The following is a 23,891-nucleotide window of genomic DNA, read 5'->3' on the forward strand; positions in this document are numbered from 1 at the left end:
CATCATCTTAATTCTCAATAACATGATCTCCACGCTTCTACGTCTATTTAATATGTTCAGTTTAAATCAAAACACAGACAAAAAACGTTTCAAAATTTAATTAAACAAATATTTTCACAGAAAATATGAATAAATAAATAGCAGTAAAAATGAACACAATTTAAACAAATCAGTTTGTTGTTAGAGCCTAATTACGTTTACGGAAAGTTAAAAAAAATTGTGTTTTTAACCATAAAATAATAGTAAATAAAAATGTAAAATATTAATGAAATTTTATATTTCGAATGGCTTGGGACAATGACACGTGTCGAGAAGTTATTGCTGTTACAAAAAGTGACGGAATAAGATTCAATGGTGGATAACCGCCAAGTTCTGTAGTGAAAAGACTATAATAGCCCTATAAGTTGTGCAATTCGGGAATATTTTGACCAATTTTTAACTTTTTTTTGTAATTCAAAAAATAAAGACACGTGTCGGGAAATTATTGCTGTTACAAAAGGTGACGGAATAAGATTCAATGGTGGATAACCGCCAAGTCTGTAGTGAAAAGACTATAATAGCCCCATAATTTGTGCAATTTGTAAATTTTTTTTTTGTAATTCAAAAAATAATTATAATCATAAGATAAATATTCGAACCAACCAGAAGTATTCCAAAATTCAATTTTTACGCGATGTTTCTCGAACACCAATATTCGAATAATAAAAATAAAAAGCATCAAATTATATAAAAGAATTAAATGCCTAAATATTCAAGCTTGGAAGAATAATATGTAATAGTAGGTAAGAATTGTATTATATTTATTTGAGTGACATTTTTTAAAAATTATAATAATGCAAAGTTTAAGAACTTATATTAAAAAAAAATGCTAAAGTTAGTCTAAAAAGTAGAAAATATGAGTGCACCGTGCTTTTGAGTGGCGACTAATTTTCATCTTTAATGTACACGGATTTGGCAAATCTACTGGCACTTAGGTTCAACTCAATCAAACCAGAACCACCAAAATAAAAACTAGACATCTATTATTGTGATCGAGTAAAACTCAATTGATCAAGATATATATAATTTATGAAAAGATTTAGATCAGTAAAAAATTGATAATAAATTGTTTTAAAAATTTATCGGACTGAATTTTATTATAATAGAATTGTTGAAGTGGGTTTGATTTGATGTGGATTGTTTATATCACAATTTCATTTAATTAATTTTAATAATCGTATCCACATTTTTTTTATTAATATGATTTAAATTTACTTGAAATCAAGTGGATAACAAAATCTTACATTAATTTTATAATGTAATAATTATATTTTAATTGAATTTAGGTCTAGTTTGAAGGCACTATTGATTAAATATATAAAGTAATTAAGGGTAACCTTTTTTTTTTTATAATTTTTTGGATTTAATTATTATTTTTTTGAATTTCAATTACGAACTATTAAAAAAAGAAAAGAAGTTTGGTGTATATTATTTATTATATGAGAAATGTAATTATCATAATGGAAATATATATAAAATGTGTCACAAACACTCGGCCTAACTTATTTGACATATAGTCTTAAACATCCCATTTCTCAACTTTACTTTATGGTGTAAACGTTGATAGGGTTTTGTATAAATTATTGAAATCACGTGAAATTGTTTTCATATTTATCAATTTTTTCTCGAGAGGAGGTGTAAAGACGATTACTCAATTATTGTTATAATATATGAGCTATAGCTTCATACCATCTTGAGAAACTGAAAGTGAGATGTTCGTGAAGTGGGGCGGAGATCGGGAAGTCTTCTCTGTCCTCGTCCTTGTCCCTATTGCATTTTTCATTTATTTTTGTGGGGATTGGAGCAGTGTCGAGGATAAGAAATGTAATCCCTATCTCCAAACATGTTTAGCTCCCTCTTCTGTTTTCGGCCCCATTCAGAGCGGATCACATAGGTTAACGAGTTGTTGAAGGGTCACGAGCAAAACTCCGAATTGTCACCGGAGTCTTGACAAGAAGAGTTTTGAAGTTAGTATTCCCTTCAAAGGGAAGTTTTAGGGTGCTGTTTTCAACTCTTTAGGTGATCTAATTGTGTGGGAATCTTCAGCCATCACTTGTATTTAAAAGATTAATTGATTTTCATTGAAATTAAGTTAATATGTTCATAAACATGGTTGAAACAAACTAAATAATTTCTAAAAAGTCTGAATAATTGGGGGAAATTGTAACATGTTAGCATTAATTTAATATTTATTAATTAAATATTTGAGTAATTGAATAATAATTATTCCAAATTTCTTTATATTCTCACACCCCAATCACATCAATTTATTATATGATGCTTTAGATTAAATAAAAAGAATATTAAAATGCAAACAGAGTTACAACTCTTTTGTAAGATTTCACGTCCCAAGAACAAAACATTCTTTAGAAGGGTGTGTAAGATTTCACATGAAAAAACAAAACATTCTTTATAAGAGTGTAGAAATCTCTTCGTAGCAGACATGTTTTAAAACTTTGAGGAAAAGTCAAGAAGTAGGTGTAGGTCTTTCTAGTCGAATTCATTAATGCAATGGAATTCGCACATGAAAAACTAGTATTGGAAGGAAATCTCTACTCAAATCATATAATCTTTCAGAAGTTGGTATCACTACTTGACTCCTCGTCGACAGCCAGCCAACCAGCAATTGTTGGACGGGATTTCTTTACCTTCAACCTAGTTGTCTTATCTTATCTCGCACTTTCAAACTACCTTTCTTTAACTTAGGGCTCGCATTTTTGCCTTCGGCCTTCAAACAGTAGGCTCGAAAAAGTCCAAAGAAGACAATCTCTGTTAACAGTGAGCTTGAGCTGTTGGAATGCTAGGAAAGAGCTATTGCATACCAAAAGTCAAAGCTTTGTCCAAACTCATCTTTATGTGATTCCAATTGGAGGGGTGTGTTATGGTCCACGTCCTATTTCTGTGCTTCCATTTCATAAAAGCAACATAAAGACTTTTGACTGATGGTACCACTCCTCATCCATCTTTCCCTGTTTATCTCAGTTATCTCATCATTCAAAGCAAAGGCTGGGAGAGAAGGTTGCAGACTAGTAGTGTACAAAAGCTTATATGATGATGAAGCCTTATATATGTAATAAAGTGCAGGCAATGAATCAAATCTTGAACATCTTTTGCAGTTTTCAGATTACGATCTCATCGATAATAGCAACAAATAAGAGGACCTACAAACTGTCTCAAAGGCCTAGGAAGAAAATTGCACATCGAGACACTAACAAATTCAGGGTGGTCGGTCTAATCTTCTTCTAGATCAGTTACTCACCATAGACCAATGGCCTTCCACCAAATTCCCCCAGCGCCGAGCCAGATAATGATGTTGACAACAGATATGAGGAACCCGTAGCCCCACCACTGAGCAAGAGGAACATAGTTGGCACCATAGAAGACAGGGGCTGACCCAATGCCGTAGTGGGTTAAGCCACCCATCAGGTTGGATAAGAAGGAAAGTACAATGGCTCCGAAGTAGGGGGGAGTCCCCAAAGCACTAGCAACGGATAAGAAGGCTGTAAACATCGCGCCTATATGAGCAGCTCCACTCGCAAAGAAGTAGTGGGAGTAGAAATAGAGAAGAACTAAAATGCCGAATGAAAGCTGCCATGAAAGCCCAAGTCCACCAACAAACTGTGGAAAGAGCACAAACTTGTAAGAAGAGATATTCATCCAACGTAGTGCACTAATATTTATGCAAACATCATTCTGAATGCGTAAGATTTAAGTAACATAAATATAACTATGTGCTAAGATTAGAATCCAGGCCTCATACGCAAATATCTGGCCAGTTTTATGCATTATTGATGAATAAAGCAAATCTTGAAGTTGCCATCGAGCAGATGTCTATTGGGGTTCAGCCGTGGATATTTAGTTGATAATGTTTGAATCCATGACCTCATGGAGCTATACGCAGCATCTATAATATTTAAGCAAATCCCCCATTTGGGGTTTTTGAAAATTAAGCCAATAAATAGTACTCCCACCCTACAGGCTCAGGTAGAAACAATTCTTCAAGAGCTATCTACTAACTTCAAATAGCCCGCTAGGCATGATCTAACTCCCTTCACTTATCTGTAATTTTAGCTCAAGGTGTATTGGTGACCTCAAAATCTAGCCTCCCTAATATGCTGCGTCCATATGTTTTTCTTTTGTACCTATAGGGAATTTGAAACCTAACCATTTCCTTAGGAGAGTAGTTTCCAAGGTAGATACTACCAATTGAGTCTCGCAGTTAAGTTAAGAAAAAGAAAAAGAACATCCCTAGTTCCCCTATCAAACATTTTCCTACTATCTTATTTTCTCATGCAAATCCGTACGGAGGAATATTAAACTACAAACAGAGACGACTTAAACCCATGGCAGATATTATCTTTTTTGGACTTTCCCTTTCAGACTCCCTCTCGAGGATTTGAAGCGGGAAGAGGTTTCCACACCCTTATAAGGAATGTTTCGTTTCCCTCTCCAAACGATGTGGGATCTCACAGAAAAAGATCAGTCGTTTTTTAGATTGTTTAGATGGATCCAAGAGGTGCTTTTAATTCATTTGAAGCATTTTTCCTATTCTGTGTCATGCCAAACGTGCTCCTAATCATGCATCACTCGTATTACAAGATGAAAAATTGCCCGAGCAAGCTCAAGGGCATGTGAATAAAGGGAATCTAAGGCAAACCTTCACTACAGTTTGGCTGAACCAGGAGATGAGACCATATTTGTTGAGATACCCTGCCATTGCAATGAGTGCAGCAAACCATGTTAGAGTGTCCCAGGCAACAGCTTCTGCCAAGCACTCTTTCCATGTCACCACCCCAGTCACAAGAAGGACGGACAATCCCAAAATGGCAGCAGTAACAGCGTCCACATTAAGAACCCCTCCAAAAACCCAAAGACCCACCTGCTCCAAGGAATAAGACAGGCAACCAACATTAAGAGATGCACAAAGTAATACATTCTGTACACTAAACAATCACATATCTTACTAAAAGCTTCAGCACTATAGTTCAACATCTCAAGTATGAGAAAATATGGCAGATCACAATAAGAGAAGCACAAGTAACACACTCTAAACTACATGTTCCAGTTTTATCAGTAGTCTTTTAAATTTTGAGACAATTGGTTTTCAGGGTTTAATGATTATCATTAGCATATGCAAAAACAGAGTTAAGTAGCTGATTAAGATATAGGAGTAGGACATGAAGTTCCTAGAATTCAATCAACTCAAAAGTTAAAAGCCGAAGTTTCGAACTGAAATGTTTAATACCGTGAGAAGTAGAGTTCCAGCCATTATAATCTCATTGTTGGACATTGGTCCCATCTTTTCTAACTTCTCTCTGGCAAGCTTGGGTGCGTCTGGACTGCTCTTCACGGTGGGCGGATAGATTACATACAGAAGCAATGGCACCACAATCAAGGAGATTAATCCTGGAACAATCGCTGCTTTAGCCCAGTCGGTCCATCCAATGGTCTGCTTGATCGTGTTATACGTCAGAGTGGCACTCAGAGGATTAGCAGCCATAGCCGTCAAGAACATGGATGATGAAATCACCGAAGTTTGAAAGCAAGTGAGCATCAACCACGATCCCAACCGTTTTTCTGTCCCATCACCAGCATTGCTACCGCAAGCAACACAGAGAGATTTCACCAATGGAAGGAATATTCCTCCTGCTCTGGCAGACACCGAAGGAATTGCCGGCGCCAACAGAGCCTCACTGAACACTAAACTGTACCCTAACCCTAACGTGGAACTACCGAATAGAGAAACAAATTGATAAGCAATTCGATTACCAAGTCCGGTCTTAATGAACCCTCGAGCAAAGAAGAAGGCAAGAGCGATGAGCCATGGGATCGGATCACCAAACGCAGAGAAAGCAGCAGAGAAGGTTAGGGTTTTAGTTAGAACAGAGGCGCCAAGTCCAAGCAAAGCAACCGCACCAAGGGGCAAAGGCTGAGTAATAATCCCAACAATCGTAGCAAGGAAAATCGCAAGCAATTGCCACGCGTTTCGAGAAACACCAGACGGCACCGGAACAAACCACAGAATGATACCCGTAGCAATGGAAGCAATAAGTGGTTTAATCGCCGCACCTTGCCATGGCTGAGAAGCCGGAGCTACAGTAGCAGGAGAAGAAGAAGCCGCTCGGACAGTAAAGGTACCGAGATTTCCACGAGAGCTTCTGAAATCTAGAGCTGGTTTAATCGATTTAGCTTCACTGGATAGAGAAGACGGAATGCGGAAGCTAGTTCTGATGCCGCTATCGAAAATGGCGGTTTTAGGAAGACTTGAACGGAGAGAGGAGAAGCGGATTTGAGCATTTACCTCGGGTTTCCGACGGCGCGATTGGAGAGAAGGGAGAAACGAGGAAGTAAGCGCCAACGAAGCCATCAACCGGTCCTGATTCAATCCAGCGGCGGCGGCGGCGGAAAACGAAGCTCCGGTGGATGTACGGATTTTGAAAAGAGAGAAGCGACTACTGGAAACAAATCCGACGGTGGAGGATTCGATTGAAGAATACGATTCGATAGAAGATGGAAACTTTTACGGTGGAGAAAAGGTTGATGAGTTATCTTCTACAGCTCCGCCGGAATTGGTTAATGCGGCGGGCTTTTCGACCTGGGAGGGGAACCACGTGGTGATTTCTATATAAAACCCGTTTGATGACGTGGACTGGTAGAGCCAATGAAAGAGACGGAAGTCGACGTGGCAGTAAGCAAGTGGTGGGTGGTGCTTTCAGTATAAGAGGGGGAATGAGAGCTGACATGTGAGGGCAGGAAGGCGAGTGGAGGAAATGACGGAAGTGTCCCTGTGATATGGAAATGTAGCGGCACGTGCACCACCAAATGGAATTATGGAAATGGAAATAAAATGACCTTATGGGAAATAAATGAAAAAGGAAAGTGGGTGACGTAACTCAAAGGAGTTGCGATGGCGCGTGAGGCGCGTGACTGTTTGGAGCTTCTAAGTTCTAAGCTCCCGCTTTCAGCCAGCTAAGCCAAAAATGTCAGATCTATTTTCATATTTCATCAATATAATACATTAAAATGTTGAAAATATATTTTTAATTGCATAATAATTATAGAAATTTTATATGCTTATTAATTATTTTATTTTATGCTTAAATAAAATTGTTATATGCATAAACATCAGATCTAAGAATAATTTAATGGTAAATTAAAATTTTAAATAAAATCATGAATTTTATTAAACCAAATTTAATCTATAAGCTAAAATGTTAAAAATTTTCATAGCTTCTGAATTGATATGCGTGTGAAACGTTGGATACCACAAGTGACGAGAGATCTTAATATAACAATATTTAAAGATAAATATTTTATTTACCGTAATCGCCAACAAGTCGCTTTGGCCGAGTGGTTAAGGCGTGTGCCTGCTAAGTACATGGGGTTTCCCCGCGAGAGTTCGAATCTCTCAGGCGACGTTATTTTTTCCTATTTAAAATTACATTTTCTCCCGAATTACAAAAGAGTTTCGAGGCCCATTAACGGGCCCGATACCATGGCCCAGTACCGGATTTTCGCCTTAATTTAAATATTCAACCCAAATGCAATAATTAAGACATGTTTTTTTTTTTTTTTTTTTTTTTTTTTTTTTTTTTACCCCCGCGAGAGTTCGAATCTCTCAGGCGACGTTATTTTTTCCTATTTAAAATTACATTTTCTCCCGAATTACAAAAGAGTTTCGAGGCCCATTAACGGGCCCGATACCATGGCCCAGTACCGGATTTTCGCCTTAATTTAAATATTCAACCCAAATGCAATAATTAAGACATGTTTTTTTTTTTTTTTTTTTTTTTTTTTTTTTTTTTTTTTTAATATTGGTTTAGGTTTAGAAGTTTCATAGAGTCATTGGATCAGTCTCGATCAAGCTAATTCTAGAGTGAATCGGCTTATGAACTAAGAATGATCTTCATAAATTTAAAATTTGATCTAAAAATTATTCATCTATCTAACTATGTTCTTGATTGGAATCGTTCGTTAAGTTAATAATTTTGTAAGGGAAATTGGTTTGTTTCTTCCCGAAATCACCCGAGCAACTAATCCATGATCGAGTGTACTTTATTTGTTGTTCAAGTAACCAAATCTTTAGTTAGTTGTGGCTTAGGCTTCAAAGTCCTCAAGAAAATGATTGGGAATAAAAGGGCTCTCTTTTTTATCATTCTTTCAAGTGGAAAAAAAGGGTCTCACTTTTTTAGGGTTTACCTATGCATCATTTGATCATTTTGAAGTATGTATTTTCTTTTTTAAGAAAATAATTTATATATTGAAATTAATTGATTCGACGTAAAAATTCAACCAATTCAGATAAACTCGTTCATATCTTTCTCGATTGAAATAAAATGCCTACCCATTTCAAAATCATGACCAACCCTCTTGAAATGCACGGGTCGATCTTCTTTGTTCACGTAACCATTCTCTTTTTCTATTATGTGCAACTCGTTCTCTTCCTTTTAACATGTTATGAAAATTTGAGAAATTTTGAAACGAGCGTCCCAAACTCTTTTTATAGCAATTGGACGTTGATAGATTGTTTTAATTCATTTAGGACGTTGAAGTAAAGCAAGCTCACGATAAACATTACTTTTAAAACCCTAAACACGAAATTGGATAAAATGACAAGATATACACATCATATACATACATTGTCGAAAATGAGTTAGTATGGTTAAAAAGTGATACACTCGATTGAGAATAAAAATGGGTCGACGATAGTTTGATGAAAAACTTGATGATTCTTTGTTCGAAGCAACAAATTATCGAGAATATGACCAAAGACTCACGTTAGAATGACGTTTCGAGTAAAACCAAAGGCAAACCCATGAAGGCATCTACTGAAAGTGGACGATAACACTTTCGTTTGAGGTAACCGAGATAGAGATAGTGTGTTAAATAATGGCATTTAGAATTGAAACCAAGCATGTGATAACTAATCTCTAATTGACATAATTAGTTAAGGAAAAGCAAAAGGGTTAGAGACAAAAACAAAGAAATGATCAAATATCCATTTCAAATTCCCTTAGTGGGCGAGAGATTCATCTCTCAACTTAGTGATCATTAAACACCATTAATAGAATAGATACTCATTGTTCTTCAATTTTCTTAACCTAATACTCATTAATTTATGGCTTGATATCATATCATATCATATATGAGTATCAATGTCTGTATATGTTTCTGTACATTACATTATTGTCTCTTTAATGGAGTGCCTTTGAAGGGTCACCAATGAAGAACAAAACATTCTAGAAATTATGATTAAAATTGTTATTGAACTTGAAAATTCAAACATGGGAAAGAAGAAGGAACGTCTTTCATCAAATCCTCCAACTCCCATTCGCCCATTGAAAACTCCTCGTGAATAAAATTTGCTCCAACCCCACCATTGATGCCTTCCATCTTTGGATTATTGTTAATTAAGTAATTACTATGTTTAGTTTCTCCACCGGTGGCTACGGTGGCGGTGACGGTGGCGGTGGTTGTGTTAACGCTTTGCAAAAGAGGGAGATTAAAGAAGCTATCGTCTTCTCGATAGAATCCCATCTCGACGCCACCGGTGGGGAAGAATGGTACGCCGTGGATAGTGGAGAGAAGAGGGAAAGGGTCGAGAGCGATAACAGAAGGTGATGGATCGGCGGCGAAGATCGGAAAGTCAATTGAGTTTTGTTGTTGTTGTTGATCTCGACCTAATACGAAGGTGGCAAAAAGATTGGATTTTGAGTCGCCGGAGTGAGAGTCGGAGCTGGTATTCGGCGACGGCGTGGAGGACAAATTCTTAAGCCTCTTTTTAATAGTCGAATTCCAAAAATTCTTAATTTCGTTATCCGTTCTTCCCGGCAATCGCGCCGCAATCTGAGACCATCTGTGTTAAAGTCAATGTTGAATTAAATAATTTAAGTAATATTTTTAAAATTAAAAAAATTCAAAAATTATTTTGACCTGTTGCCAAGAAGAGAATGCAAGTGGATGACGAGGTCTTCTTCTTGTGGGGAGAAGGCGCCGCGCTTGAGGTCAGGCCGCAAGTAATTGATCCAACGGAGGCGGCAGCTCTTGCCACAGCGCTGAAGGCCAGCATTACGAGCCACATCGCTCCAGCAGCCTTGGCCGTTATTGAGCATGTAGGTTCGTAACTTGTCGTCTTCCTCCGGCGACCATAGCCCTTTTCTGAGCTTGGTGGCAGCAGGTGGTCCACCTCCGCCGCATCCTCCGCCGGGCGCAGCAGCGTCGGGCTTCCTCATTGTGTGATTGGAAGTGGGTTGATGTGGATCTGTGTGGAATTTATAAAAGACATGGAGTAGGAAAAAATAATAATGATGACGGGGATGGTTGTGGGGTTTGCTTACAATATTGGGAAGAGAGAGAGAGAGAGAGCGAACCGGTGGTTGATGGGTCTTTGGTAGAAACGGTTTGGAGGGGGACCGGAAAGAAATAAATAAATAAAATAAATAAAATAATAAATAAAACAAAAATATTTTAAAATATATTGGAGAGAGAGAGATTGTTTTCCAACCAAGCCAAGATATTTGCTTCCACTTCACATAACCTAAATTTCTCTCTCTTCCACACGTGTAGTTTAAGATAGATTTTTTTTAAAATTATTAATTTATAAAATTATCACTTTTTTTATGGTAGATTTATATATATATTTTGTATTTTTAATTATTTAAAATTAATTTTATGAAATAGAAGGAGTGTTATAAGTGCAAAATCAAGAATAATAATTTGAAATTATAATTTTTTTTTCCGCTTAAATATTAAATTATGAGCGTAATGAACAAACATTTTTAGGAGTCAAAAAGGCGCACGGTCTTTGGAAAAGTTTAACATAAAAGATGGAAAATTGTGTTTTAAGTTATTATTCTATTAAAAAAAATATATTTTTTTTTCTTTTCATTTTTTTCTCTTTGACGTATTTTATCTGCAATCAACCTAAAAAGTAAAAAAAAAGGGGTAAACAAACAAGAGAATCGCTTTAGTAATTTTCTTTTTGTTTGTAAGTCTTTTGTTTTTTACTGCAAAAAATTAATTTAATTTAAAAAAATAAAGTTTCACAAATATCTTCCTCTCATTTTTAGACTGTCATTTATTTCCTTTAAAATAATTACCGTAAAATTTTAAAAGGAACATTAATATCTTTAACCATTATATAAAAAAACTCAAAAAGTTATTTGGAGTATTTTTAAAAATTTTTAATTTTTTTTTTTAATTTCTAAACATCAAATAGAATATTAATATATATATAAAAGAAGGAGAGGACTAATATTGTTCCCTTAATAAAGAATTAATATAATTATGGAATAAACATTGAAATTATTGAGACACTAATTTCACATAAAACAAACAGATTGGAAGTAGCTTTCCGGGTTTGAAAGAAGTAACACTTTAATTACTGAATGTTGAAAAGTGATTAAAGATAATTATTTCTAGAAAAAATAAAATCGACAATAATTACATTATTAATGTACCTAACTATTGCCACAAAGTTTAATTAAATCAAACCCTTTGATCTTCGGGTTGTTGAAATTGGGAACTTAGCTTAATAGTGCCGCCCTATTTATTCGTCTATCAACTTTGTTAATTAGTGCTTATTGGTATGAAAATCTCGAGATTAAATTGAAAAAAAAAGTCAATTCTAAAATAATTATGTCAAGATTTGGATACAAAAAGAGAATCTAAATGTCAAAATATCTTACTCGAGATTTTTTTTGGTCTCAAATACACAATGTATTAGAACGACTATATATATAAACATATAAATAATTTAAAGGGACTAAAATAAAATGTAAAATAGGAGTATTAAAGTATTTAAACTAAAAAAAAAAAACACATTTAAAATTGTGAAAATTTGCTATATTTATATAAATATAATGGCGTGAATATATTTATGTTAATAAATAAGAGAAATTAATGTATTAATGAATAAATTATTAAATAAAAAAACTAAAAAAGACAATTAAGAAGTCAAAGTCAACGCATAAAAGGAAAAAAGAATGTGTTGTCGGGAGGACCATAAAATAATTATGTAACATTATTTGGCCTTCATATTTTGGAAATTAGGGCCAGTGAGTTATACACTACAAAATCACCAAATAATAATAATAATAATAATAAATGTTAAAAAAATTAATATTAGATAAAATATTAACTTTACGAGGGTTGTTTTAGTATGATAACTATCGACGAAAATATTTAATTAGTTTTATTATTATTTTTTTAAAATTTATCAATTTAATTCTTAGAAGTTTTATAATTATACACTTAAAGTTATTAAAGGTCAAGATTATGTTATGATTAATATTATAATTTGTTAATCGGATGAAGAATTAAACCACTTTAAAAAAAAATAAAAATTTTAGAATTTGTAGTAATTTTGGTTAATGGGCTTCCCAGTCATGAAATGGGCTCCTGAAGTGGCCCATAGGGCTATTTTCACAATTACCCAAATCCTTTCCCCGCGCTGTGGATAAAGATAAACCTCACTGCGCTCTGCTCAACCTCCAAACGGTCGCCTTCTTCCCTCCTTTTGTGTTCCAGGCGCCAGTCCGGAGCTCCGACCATGGCAGCTCTGAAGCTTTGTTACTCTTCAACTCTCCTGTCTTGTACTTCATATAGAAAACTCACTTTCTCTCATCCGCTTGCTGTTACTTCTTCAATTTCTTCCTGTTTCTCTGTTGTTCGTCCACTTTCCTTGTTGAACTTATCCGGTTACCACAAATCTTCCTCATCCTCGCTTCGAACGGTTTGCGATTGTACTTCGGTTACTGGCGAGACTGGAGTCCCCGAAAATTATGGAGATATCGAAGGGGAGGATCCAGGGGGGTTCCATGATGAATTTGACGATGTAGATTACTCCATTGATGTGGAGGCTTTGGAAGAAGAAGCTAAAGACGTTCTTCGAGAGTATTCTAGCTCTTTATCCCGAGAACTAAGACTAGGTGCGTGTTCTCACTGGCGTACTCTTTTTCTGCTTGAGGTTGTTATCGTAATTCTGTGATTACTATGTGCAATTATGTATCTCCTCCATGGTTCCACAGCTTTTCCAGTAGTCCTATTGGTCATATTGTCGATATATTTCATTTGATATCTAAGATTACTCTTAACTCTGTTCATTTTCTGGTCTCCTTAGACGATGAATTGAATGATCAATCGGAAACTGGCCGGAAGAAGAATAAGCGTAAGACTACACCTAGAAATGTCAGTAAGTCTCTTGTTTTGTTAATTTCCATCTTCAGTTCATCGGGGGCTTAGTTTAACTGACATCATCACATGTTTATGTTGGATGATGGAAGTCCCACATCGACTAATTTAGGGAATGATCATGGGTTTATAAGTGAGGAATACTAACTCCATTGGTATGAGGCCTTTTGGGGAAGCCCAAATAGTCGTGCCAATAGATTGATAAATCCTCAAATATCGAACAAAGAACTCCTAAAGAAAAGGAGCCAAGCCCCTCCTCGAAGGCAGTCAAAAATGACTAAGACTCCAAAGGAGTCGAGCCTCGATTAAGGGGAGGCGCACTTTGTTCGAGGGGAGGTGTTGGATGATGGAAGTCCCACATCGACTAATTTAGGGAATGATCATGGGTTTATAAGTGAGGAATACTAACTCCATTGGTATTTTGGAGAGTCGTGTTCGTCTAACAGTTTATACCGTGAAATATTTTCGATTGAAGAACTAATTTAAGCAATATATAAGTACCTACGTTTTATTCCTAAATTTTACGGTCATGATCGATACAGTGAAGGAAATTAGAAAGAAGGGAAAAGGAAAAAATAAATAAAGTTCACTGCGACAATCTCAAGTAATTTGCATTTAAAAAAGAGATTCTAGTTGGAAGGGAAAAAAAAACTCATAGTTTGTTTGAGGGTTTGGAAATTGTTTACGTTAGTACGTGATTTGAGATGGTTTTATAACAGAAACAGATGTTAGACTTATTGCATGCTCAGAACTGAAAATCAATTAGCAATTAGAGGAGTGAGTCATGTATCTTATAAAGATAGCAAAGTATTTTCATCTTTCTGATGTGGGGTCTTCAACAAGTCCCCTCAACATGGAGCCTCTTTGGGTTCACATTTCTTGGGTCAGGGATCCCAATGTTTGGACAGAATACCCATTTGGACGTCATGGGTTCTAATGCCATCATATGTTATTGATACGAGTAAGGAACGAGCAGATAGAGACAAAATAAACTCTTTCTCACTAATGGTGATCAAAACACAGCCGTATATATAGGCTTACTGTAAATGCAAAATAAACAGAATTACAACTGAAATACACATGAAAGGCAACCAATAAAAAAAAGGCAATGTAACAAGGGGCCAAGTGTACCTCCCGTTTCAAAAGTCAAAGTCCACCTAAACCACGCTGGTCGTAGTAGATCGACTTTATATATTTGGACTTCATGTACTTTGGTTATACACATGAAAGGTAAGTGAGTTCTCTTATCAGGAACCTGTTAGTTGACAACTCCATTACCTCATCAATAACCATACCCATCACTCATATTAGGACATTACGGAACTTTGTCATGTATGCATTCATTTATTTATTTATTTCTCTTTGGTTCTTTTTTATCAATCCTTGTGCAAATTTATTGCGTGAAAACCAAGATGTTTTTGAGCTTCTGTTGTTGTAAACACAGGAGAATAGAGCTACCTTGAAGAATTCACTGGTTGCTGTAAATGATATGTTTCCTATGCCACAATTTACATGTTCTTTTCCCTATTCTTACAAATTTTATGTGCAGATCCCAGACCATCTTCTTCCAAAAGTCGCAATTGTTGGAAGGCCAAATGTTGGAAAATCTGCATTGTTCAATAGACTTGTTGGGGTAATAATCTTGCTAAGATAGTCCTATTACCATTTGTACTATTCAGCATCCACGCCCTGGAAATGAGATCTAAAGCTTCCAATACTATTATTATCCAGATAATGTTGTTCTAAATTAGCCTTTCTTCTGATATCATAGGGGAACAGGGCTATTGTGGTGGATGAACCTGGTGTTACTAGGGATCGGTTATATGGTAGATCCTTTTGGGGGGACAATGAATTTATGGTGGTGGATACAGGAGGGGTTCTTTCTGTTTCGAAAACACAAAATGATGTCATGGAGGAATTAGCAATCTCGACAACCATTGGCATGGATGGCATTCCCCTAGCTTCCAGGGAAGCAGCTGTTGCAAGGATGCCGTCAATGATTGAGAGGCAAGCTACAGCAGCTGTGGAAGAATCCTCTGTCGTCATATTCCTTGTTGATGGTCAGGTAGTTTCAATTAATGATCATAAAAGCGCACTTGCTTTTGCATTTATTTTCCAGGATTGGTCATTCAAAATTTTTGAGCATCAATTATTTTTGTCAAAATTCTATTCGGAGTACTTTTGGATAAAGGATGCCTGTATATAAAAAATGTTAAATATAGAATTCTTTTCTCCTCTAATAAAGGTGGCCTTGTCCCTGGTTATCGTAATATTGGATACTTATCAGTTAAAGTATGTAGGTATTGCTTTATATCATCGATGGTTTGAAATTTTTATTAATTTGATCAAAATATCAGGATATTACTTGTTCTCCTCTCGATTTTCATTCTGCAAATTCATTCTCTGTTGCTGATCCTCATAACTTTTTTATTATTATTATTATTATTATTATTATTATTATTATTTTTTAATTATGCTCTTTCAACAAACTTTCATCAAACTAGCATGTGATGATGTTGATATTAATGCTATTAAGATTTTGATTTAAAATAAAGATACTCTTATCAGGCAGGACTAACGGCAGCTGATGAAGAAATTGCTGATTGGCTTCGTAGAAACTACTCAGATAAATATATAGTTCTTGCAGTTAACAAGTGTGAGTCTCCACGTAAAGGAATGATGCAGGCATCAGAGTTTTGGTCTTTAGGGTATGTTGTTATTGGGGATTTTCCTTTTAATTTAAACTTTCTCGTGCATATGTGGGTGGGGGTGGGGGGTTAGGTCATAATGAAACACTCGGAAGTCATAGTTGTTTCAAAATTTAACACTGTCTTTGATATTCTTTCAACCCATGCTCTTGCCATATGATCAGAAATATTATTGAGAATGCACTTCATTTTAGAGCTTGGAAAAATATACTTATACTGGGGTTGAGAAAGATTGTTTTATGGTTAATTCTTTTTTTTGGAAACACCATAATGTAGGATAATAATATAAGAGAAGTTACAAAATGTCATCCATTTAGATAAATTAGTTATGATCTGAAAAAGAAAAATTGAATACACCAAAACTACAGTTCATCATGGTGGTTGATAATAAATCCTGAAACATTTCCTTCTTTTAAACTAATATATAATATTGTAGATTTTGTTTGTATTAAAATGGATTTGATTACAATAATAGAGTTTAATGCGATGAATCTCACACAGATGAGATTCTTTCCAGGGGATGCTATTATTTATATCTGCTATAGTGTATGTCTTGGCTTGCAGTAATTTTTTTTTTGTTGGGTTATAAATAATTCTAGATTGGACACTTGCTATAAAGAATTTTTTTCGAGTTTGCAAATGTTCCTGAGAAACCGTGTTAAGGTTGTAGCCTATAAACTTATGGAGTGAGGAATGGTTGGGCCAATTGGAACAAAATAAGTAGGGGGAAGTGAAGGGTGCAATTAGAAGTTGACAAACTTCGGTTGTTGTGCGGTTTTTAGCTTTCCACAAGTGCTAGGCGAACACCCTTAGGTATGAAAATCTAGAAAGAGAGAAAGCCAGAGCTCTTCAGCGGAGGGGAAAATTGAGAAACTCCTGTTTCTTGTCCATTATCTTTCTTTCCTCTTCCCATTTCTTTCTTGTTTTCTTTTTCTTTCTCCTTGTATCTCCAACATGAGTTCTATATGCTTGGACTATGTCAGTCTGCAACGATGATATGTTAATGTTATAATGTCTTCTTATCTTATGTTATCAACTGCGAAAATAGACTCCTTAAGTTAAGTCATCATTTTAGTAGGGGTGTGTTTGAGGGATTGATTGAGAGTTTTTTTGGTAGGAGTCTTCATGCCAAATTTTCACTTTGCACGCTCCGACCTATTTTTGATCATTTGATTTATTAACCAGGTTCACACCTCTTCCAGTATCTGCTCTATCTGGAACTGGGACTGGAGAGCTTCTTGATCTTGTTTGTTCAGGGTTGCAAAAAGTTGAGGTGAGGTTTGAATGCTTAAACTTGTGTCCTTACAAGTAGATATGAATGTAGTATAATCAACATTACCTTTTGTTCGAATAGAGTTCCTGCTTCATTAACGTTAGCGTTTGTTTGTGTGTCTAGAGTTTCCAAGTTTGAACAGTACCTTTTGGTCTTTTTTCCCCTATAATTATAATGTACTTTGGAATTATCTGTTAATTTTTTGTCCCTGCTAAAAAGCCTTTAGAAGAGTACCATGAATAGGACATCTCTAGGTCATTTAATTCGAAGAGTTCCATGTCAATGCTGTATCCATATTGCTGTATTGAAGCGTCTTTATGGGCTTTGTTCACTAAGCTTTTATTGTAATTATGATCTTATCTTGATTTTGTTAGTTTGGATTCCTTTTTTTTTTTTTTTTTGTTTTGTTTTGTAGTTATATATATATATATATATATATATATATATATATATATATATATATATATATATATATTACATTGTATTGAACAAAAAATTCATGATCATAGTATATATCAACAATGAACAATCTTGCGTATTTGCATTTCTGCTTCTTAACACTATATTCTTGTTTTATAGAAATGCTATCGATATTAATATCTGGTGGTCCCTGTATCAGGGTCTTGAGGATCTACATGAAGAAGAAGATTACATTCCTGCTATAGCAATTGTTGGTCGACCTAATGTTGGTAAAAGTAGTATTTTAAATGCTTTGGTAGGAGAGGACAGAACAATTGTCAGCCCAATCAGTGGAACTACCCGTGATGCTATTGATACTGAATTTACAGGACAAGATGGTCAGGTTTGAGATGTTGCAATTCTACCCTTTGTTATATATTATTATTTTTATGAGAAAAACTTCATGAATCAGAAGAACATTACCGGGGGTGGGGATCACAGCCCAAACCTGAACCAAGGGAGGTGTTATTGATGAATATAAGCTTAAAAGTTTGTTATGCAAAGTACTTGATATATGAAGACTCATCCAGACTGCATTATTGATAATAATAATAGTAGTATTATTCAAACCTTTTTTGAAATGTAGATACTAGTTTCGAGTGATCTGATCGATGAAAGTCTCCAGATTGGAATTACTTTGATTATTGATTCATTCATAAAAAAACCTTTTTCAACTTTTAAATGGGCAAAACAAGAACATTATGTGAGAGTTGAGCTTCAAAAGGGAACTTGGGCTTTTTTTTTTTTTTTTAATAGAGGATCAGGGTGGGTGGTCTTCCTTGGAGGTGGAAAATTTGCATGCTGGGTACTAATCTTGTCTGGAAAGGTTAAAATAATGCCGCTTGGGTAGATTCATGTGCAAATGAGATTTTGTACATGTTATTCTTGTACAAATCTAATCTTGATTGCTCCTAGTACTTAAGCGTTATCTATCTTGCAGAAATTCCGTTTAATTGATACTGCTGGAATTAGAAAAAGGGCAACTGTAGCATCATCCGGTAGCTTGACTGAGTCTCTATCTGTCAATCGAGCATTTCGTGCAATTCGTCGTTCTGACGTAGTGGCTCTTGTCATTGAAGCCATGGCTTGTATCACTGAACAGGTGAGTCCCATGGCTTTTTCTTGAAGGATTAATTTGTTGTATAGTTTGGCCAATACCCAGGAACCTTCCTGCTCTGTTCTCACATTTCATTCTTATAAGGTTCTGTAAGACTACTTTAATTCAAATGAAACCATCGTGGGGGCATTGCATTATTTTTTTTTCCTACGTTCAAACTATTCTACTGAAGATAAAATGATATTGATAATAAACTTTGACTTTCGCCTGGGATTTAAGCTTGAAACAATAGCAAGGAGCGGAATATTAATATGCTTAAGAAGAAGGGAAAAATGATGCATTGGACTTCAGACTCGGTTTAATGTTTAACAATTTTCTTTTTCTCTCCTCCCTCTTTTTCCATCCTTACCTTTTTTTTTTCCATTCACTCTCCCTTCTTTTTCCATCCACTCTTCCTTCTTTTTCTCATCCTTCATATTTTTTATATGCTTGGATTTTTTCTTCTAATTTTTTCTTTTTCTCTCCTTTTCCTTCTTCTCCATCTCTTCCCTCCTTATTCTATAGTTTTCAGCTTGAACTTGGTCTTTTTAACCACTCAGTCATCATACATTCTACTCTTTCTCTAGGATCACCAAAACCTTCTGGCCGAACTAATGGCTGGTTGGTTGGTTTGTACAATGGTTAGAAATCCACAAGTCTCTGGAAAACCGAAATCGAAAGGTTGGAGGTTGGTGTAGACTTGAGCCCAAAACTGACGCTAACTGATCAATGTACACCCCACTATTTTGTTTTACCTATGCTAGGAAGAAGGAGAAGGATAACAGGAACGGGGATGTGAATTATACATAGGTAGGCTAGTCCTGTTGCTCCATTTAGAAAAGGATCAATTGAAGATTGTTAGAGGTTGTTAATGTTAAGACAGTGAAGGGGAGGGAAGAGCGAGAATGGTGTGTTGTGCATTTTGGTGGGACTAGTTTATATATCTTGTACTTTGTTTATTATTTGGAGATATGTTAATAAATTCTACATGAAATTCTCTCGAACCCCTATCAGATTACCGCTATCTCTTATCTAAAAAGGAGGAGAAGAAAAAAAAAAAAAAAAAAAAAGAGAAGAAGAGTACTGTTATCTGGGTTCCATGTTTCAATTGTTGAGGCACCTTTATTTTGGTGTAATCTAATAGTGCTGTCTCAATACTGTTTTCTATGCTCATACTAAATATATTGAGCTAGATTTGCATTTTATTACATCTGTGGGCTGCTAACACTCTAACTAAAGCTATTGCTACGTGCTACCCAATTTCATGCATATCAAATCCAAGGTCCAGGTTCCAACTCTACTATTCATGTTTTCCATGTTCAAGGTTTACCCCCACGTTTTGTGTCAGGGCTGCTGTGTACTGTTTGGTCAATCGCTTTATGTCATGTCAAAGGCTGTTGTAGAACTTTATTATTTGTAACCGAACAGGTGGTTTTCTGGTTTAGTTTTGGAGAGCCTTACTCTCGAAACACTTGGTTAGAAGGTAGGGAGAAGAAAATTGTTTCCTTCATCATTTCTCACTTACCAAAGTACATTTAGACTAGTAATGTTGAACTTCAAGATGGTTCACTTTTCAAGACTCCCAACGTGCTGAACAACACAGCTCTCGGGTGCTGCACTTTCTTCCTAATTTGATAGGATATGATTGAATTTGTAGCGGTGTATCTAGACAGTTCTTCATTTGGAACAGAATGTTACTAGCCTTGTTAGGCTTCATTTTTCCTATAAAGATCTTCGTTTGGGCTTTGTTATTTTTTATTTAGAGCATATATAACAACTTGTTGATTATTCTTGCTTATTCTTTTGTTTCTTCCTTAATTGTTTTTCAATTACACCACCTTGTCATATTCCACTTGAATGTCCTAGGATTACAAAATAGCGGAAAGGATTGAGAAAGAAGGAAAAGGTTGCCTGATAGTTGTCAACAAGTGGGATACCATACCAAATAAAAACCAACAGACTACAATGTACTATGAGCAAGATGTCAGGGAAAAGCTACGTTCACTTGATTGGGCACCGATTGTTTACTCTACTGCAATAACTGGTCACAGTGTCGATAAGTATGTTCCATCACACTTCTAAAGTTATTTATACATGACTTTTTTCATATTGTGCCTCAACGTGCACATGGTTTATATGGTAGAAGTTTTCCCTTATATTCCAAGCCATTGAAAGGAAATACAATATGTATGCACAAGATTTCTTTTATTGTTTATATACTGGCATTTGGATGCACGCTTATGGCCGTATTTTTTATGGTGGGATCAGGATTATAACTGCTGCTAGTGCAGTTGAAAAGGAAAGGTCTAGAAGGCTTACTACTTCCATACTAAATCAAGTAGTACAGGAAGCATTAGCTTTTAAGTCACCCCCAAGGACAAGGGGGGGCAAGAGAGGACGTGTTTATTACTGTACTCAGGTATTCATTACTAAAGGCGATTCTTCTTTTGGTTCTATGATCTACAGCTCTTGGTTTAGGATGAAGGTTGCAAAATTGTTAGTTTGTTCCTATCATATGAAATTTTGCATTTCTTTCCTTCATGTTATCAGGCAGCACATTGTTGATAAGAATTTTAAGCACTATATATCTATCAAGTATTCTTGTTAAACTTGGTTATATGTTATATTTCTTTGTCCTCCACAGGCTGCTATAAGGCCACCCACGTTTGTTTTCTTTGTAAATGATGCCAAACTTTTTCCTGAAACATATCGGCGGTATATGGAGAAACAACTGCGTACAGATGCAGGTTTTCCTGGAACGCCAATTCGGCTTCTTTGGCGAAGTAGAAAAAAAATGGAGAAGAACGAAGGTAGGAATCACATAGTGGGGTAAAATAATTCAGAATACTGGGTCAAAGCACAGGGGACACATCTGAAATAACAAAATTATTTTTTTCTATTGGTTACAGTTAAGGCTACAACAAAGGCTCAGACGAATCCAACACAACGAGATAGAGAAGTTTCCTTCGCTAGGTGAGTAGATGGGTAAAGAGAATTTTTTTTGTTTCCCCTAGCAAGAGCAACTCTGGAGTTGGATTCATCTTTTATTCCGAAAGAGCTGTGTTCTCTTTTGGGACTTATTGGAAGGATATGGTCAAATATACATAACAGTCAAATAGCTGAACAGTGGCTGTCTAGGCTGTCTACCTGGAAGGAACAAACAATTTAATCGGGGTTGTTGAGGAACTACCCGAAAAGATGAGCCATTTGTGCTTATTATTATTTCTTTCTAAATGTCATATAAAAAGTTGCATCTTGATTTTAAGCCCTATTTTTATCAATCCGTGTCATGGTTTAAAGTAACAGGAGCCTCTTTATCTGTTACCGAAAGTGGGCAAGTAGACAAGTCTTGTTCGTAAGTCTTGTTAAGTCTTGTTCTGATTGCACGGCAGTTTAAGCCAATCTAAAAGCTGCTCAAGTAGTAAATAAACGACTGCAACTGCTTCAATAGAAAAGGAAATATGTGCTGGATGTGGGCCTTGAGCAGGCAGATGCAACAATTACTCGGGTATGTGTCTGTCGCACTAATTCATCCTTCATATTTGTGATAACTTTTAAGACGCAACTTGCTAGTGACTAAATATGGTGTTCAGTTTTCAATTAATGTGTATATATATATATATATATATATATATATAGATATATAGATATATGATGTTCAGTTCAAATATTGTGTGGTTCTCTTTCACTTTGCCTTTTCCATTCATTTAATGTCCTAGTTTATGGATGGAGGAAACTGATCGATTGTTCTAGGCCCCATTTACTTTGTTAATCCTTAATAGAGAAGTTGCTGAAGGAGTTAGAAACATGTCATTTCACATTAATCATGTGAAATAAGCATGCTATTTGTCATTTTCAATAGTCTGAATACTATGTTCATAGCTTTTAGGTTAGCATTTGTTGGGTAGAAGATGAGCAATCTGCCTTTCCCCAGCAAAATTGATTAGGTTTAGCAGATTAAGATGAACAGTTGGAGAAATGTATAGTAATAAAAGACATTATGTATGGTAAACTACAGTTGAACATGAAACATATTTGGATAGATTATTGACTCATTGAATTTAATTGCTTGTGATGCCCTTTTATTATATCATATGATTATTCTTATCATCTATCCATGAATGGAAAGGAAAAAGTTTTAGCCATTGGAGAGTCAGGTACTAGAGGGTTGTGTGGTGTTTTATTATTGGCAACGTGATTACTCAGTTATGGTTACAGGCATTAAATGGTTACAGTATGTTTTTGTTGTTGCTACGGCAATTAATGATGAACTATCAAATCCATCTAATTTATCGCTGGTTTTATGGTGAATGTTTATTGCCGGACCCTTTGTGCTACTTTCTCTGCCTTCTGTGCCCAATTTGTAGGCTCTGTCTAGGCTGCAGTTTTTTCGTTTGTTAATTGTCATTTACATCTCTTTCTCTGTCTTTTCTCCCTTAGAAATAAGGAATTTTTAAATTCATAATTATGCTTTGCAAAACCTTAAGATCCCTTAATACGATGTAATGTTAATTCATTCATTAAATGCTTGGGTTATTGAAAGTGGCATCTTCCTAGGTGACTCAACCAACTATACTTAGTGTAAATTAGCATGGTATCAACTAAAACTTATCTTTTCATCAAATTTTGTATTCTTCACTTTTCGGATTTGGTATTCGATGTTGTTTTGAACTTTCAATTTTAAGTGAAATAGATTCTTAAAATTTAAGAAGTATATCATAAATATTTAAAATTTTAATTATGTCTTATAGGCTTCTAAACTTTAAAAAATGTTTAACTAGTCTAAAAAATATACACAAAAATACATTTAACATAAAAATTAGAAAAATAGTGTCCTTAGTGTCCTTACAAATGGGAAATTAATGATTGTGACGTATTTACTAACTTCAATTATTACATCTTGTTGCATTTATTTTAATAATAATAATAATAGATTAATAGGTTTCAAGGAGCGGTGTTGTAGTAATGTCTGTTGATTTCTTTTTTTTTTTTTTTTTTTTTTTGGCCCAAATTAAGCCACATCACTTCTCTTAATAATACACATTTTCTTTTTAAATTATTTATCCCATAAGCATTAAATTGAAAGGGACCAACTTAACTTCATTTTAATTTCTCCAAACATTAT

At 35.2% G+C, this 23,891-nt stretch overlaps 3 protein-coding genes and 1 non-coding gene across 4 annotated transcripts; 2 read left to right on the plus strand and 2 right to left on the minus strand.

Moving 5' to 3' along the window:
- Nucleotides 1-3,074: 3,074 nt before the first annotated feature.
- LOC111795643 (dicarboxylate transporter 1, chloroplastic) lies at nt 3,075-6,732 on the minus strand. Its single transcript, XM_023678183.2, has 3 exons — nt 5,285-6,732; nt 4,697-4,918; nt 3,075-3,657 (listed from the first exon to the last, which is right to left on the minus strand). The coding sequence occupies exons 1-3, from the start codon at nt 6,404-6,406 to the stop codon at nt 3,295-3,297; spliced, it is 1,707 nt and encodes a 568-aa protein (XP_023533951.2). The 5' UTR covers nt 6,407-6,732; the 3' UTR covers nt 3,075-3,294.
- Nucleotides 6,733-7,375: 643 nt separating this feature from the next.
- On the plus strand, nt 7,376-7,457 carry TRNAS-GCU (transfer RNA serine (anticodon GCU)). The gene has a single exon. It is a non-coding gene; the product is annotated as a tRNA-Ser (tRNA).
- A 1,819-nt stretch (nt 7,458-9,276) lies between these two features.
- LOC111795653 (uncharacterized) lies at nt 9,277-10,320 on the minus strand. Its single transcript, XM_023678196.2, has 2 exons — nt 9,973-10,320; nt 9,277-9,895 (listed from the first exon to the last, which is right to left on the minus strand). Exons 1-2 carry the CDS (start codon nt 10,269-10,271, stop codon nt 9,301-9,303), a joined length of 894 nt encoding a protein of 297 aa, XP_023533964.2. The 5' UTR covers nt 10,272-10,320; the 3' UTR covers nt 9,277-9,300.
- Nucleotides 10,321-12,511: 2,191 nt separating this feature from the next.
- EMB2738 (GTP-binding family protein) lies at nt 12,512-22,366 on the plus strand. Its single transcript, XM_023676866.2, has 12 exons — nt 12,512-12,968; nt 13,160-13,227; nt 14,780-14,863; nt 15,002-15,295; nt 15,799-15,938; nt 17,124-17,211; nt 17,831-18,013; nt 18,611-18,772; nt 20,633-20,826; nt 21,035-21,185; nt 21,411-21,576; nt 21,676-22,366. The coding sequence occupies exons 1-12, from the start codon at nt 12,590-12,592 to the stop codon at nt 21,741-21,743; spliced, it is 1,977 nt and encodes a 658-aa protein (XP_023532634.2). The 5' UTR covers nt 12,512-12,589; the 3' UTR covers nt 21,744-22,366.
- The last annotated feature ends 1,525 nt before the right edge of the window (nt 22,367-23,891 follow it).

Source organism: Cucurbita pepo, chromosome 5, assembly GCF_057944985.1.
Source record: "Cucurbita pepo subsp. pepo isolate OVF chromosome 5, ASM5794498v1, whole genome shotgun sequence".
Taxonomy (NCBI): domain Eukaryota; kingdom Viridiplantae; phylum Streptophyta; class Magnoliopsida; order Cucurbitales; family Cucurbitaceae; genus Cucurbita; species Cucurbita pepo.

Excerpts from the sequence above, each read along its gene's own strand:
- LOC111795653 (XM_023678196.2), bottom strand. The coding sequence starts at position 10,271 with ATGAGGAAGCCCGACGCTGCTGCGCCCGGCGGAGGATGCGGCGGAGGT. Across the intron at positions 9,896-9,972 it reads CATTCTCTTCTTGGCAACAG|ATGGTCTCAGATTGCGGCGC; the intron begins GTCAAAATAATT and ends ACTTTAACACAG.
- LOC111795643 (XM_023678183.2), bottom strand. The coding sequence starts at position 6,406 with ATGGCTTCGTTGGCGCTTACTTCCTCGTTTCTCCCTTCTCTCCAATCG. Across the intron at positions 4,919-5,284 it reads CTGGAACTCTACTTCTCACG|GTGGGTCTTTGGGTTTTTGG; the intron begins GTATTAAACATT and ends TCCTTGGAGCAG. Across the intron at positions 3,658-4,696 it reads TCAGCCAAACTGTAGTGAAG|TTTGTTGGTGGACTTGGGCT; the intron begins GTTTGCCTTAGA and ends CTCTTTCCACAG.
- EMB2738 (XM_023676866.2), top strand. The coding sequence starts at position 12,590 with ATGGCAGCTCTGAAGCTTTGTTACTCTTCAACTCTCCTGTCTTGTACT. Across the intron at positions 15,296-15,798 it reads TATTCCTTGTTGATGGTCAG|GCAGGACTAACGGCAGCTGA; the intron begins GTAGTTTCAATT and ends TACTCTTATCAG. Across the intron at positions 21,186-21,410 it reads GTGTTTATTACTGTACTCAG|GCTGCTATAAGGCCACCCAC; the intron begins GTATTCATTACT and ends TGTCCTCCACAG.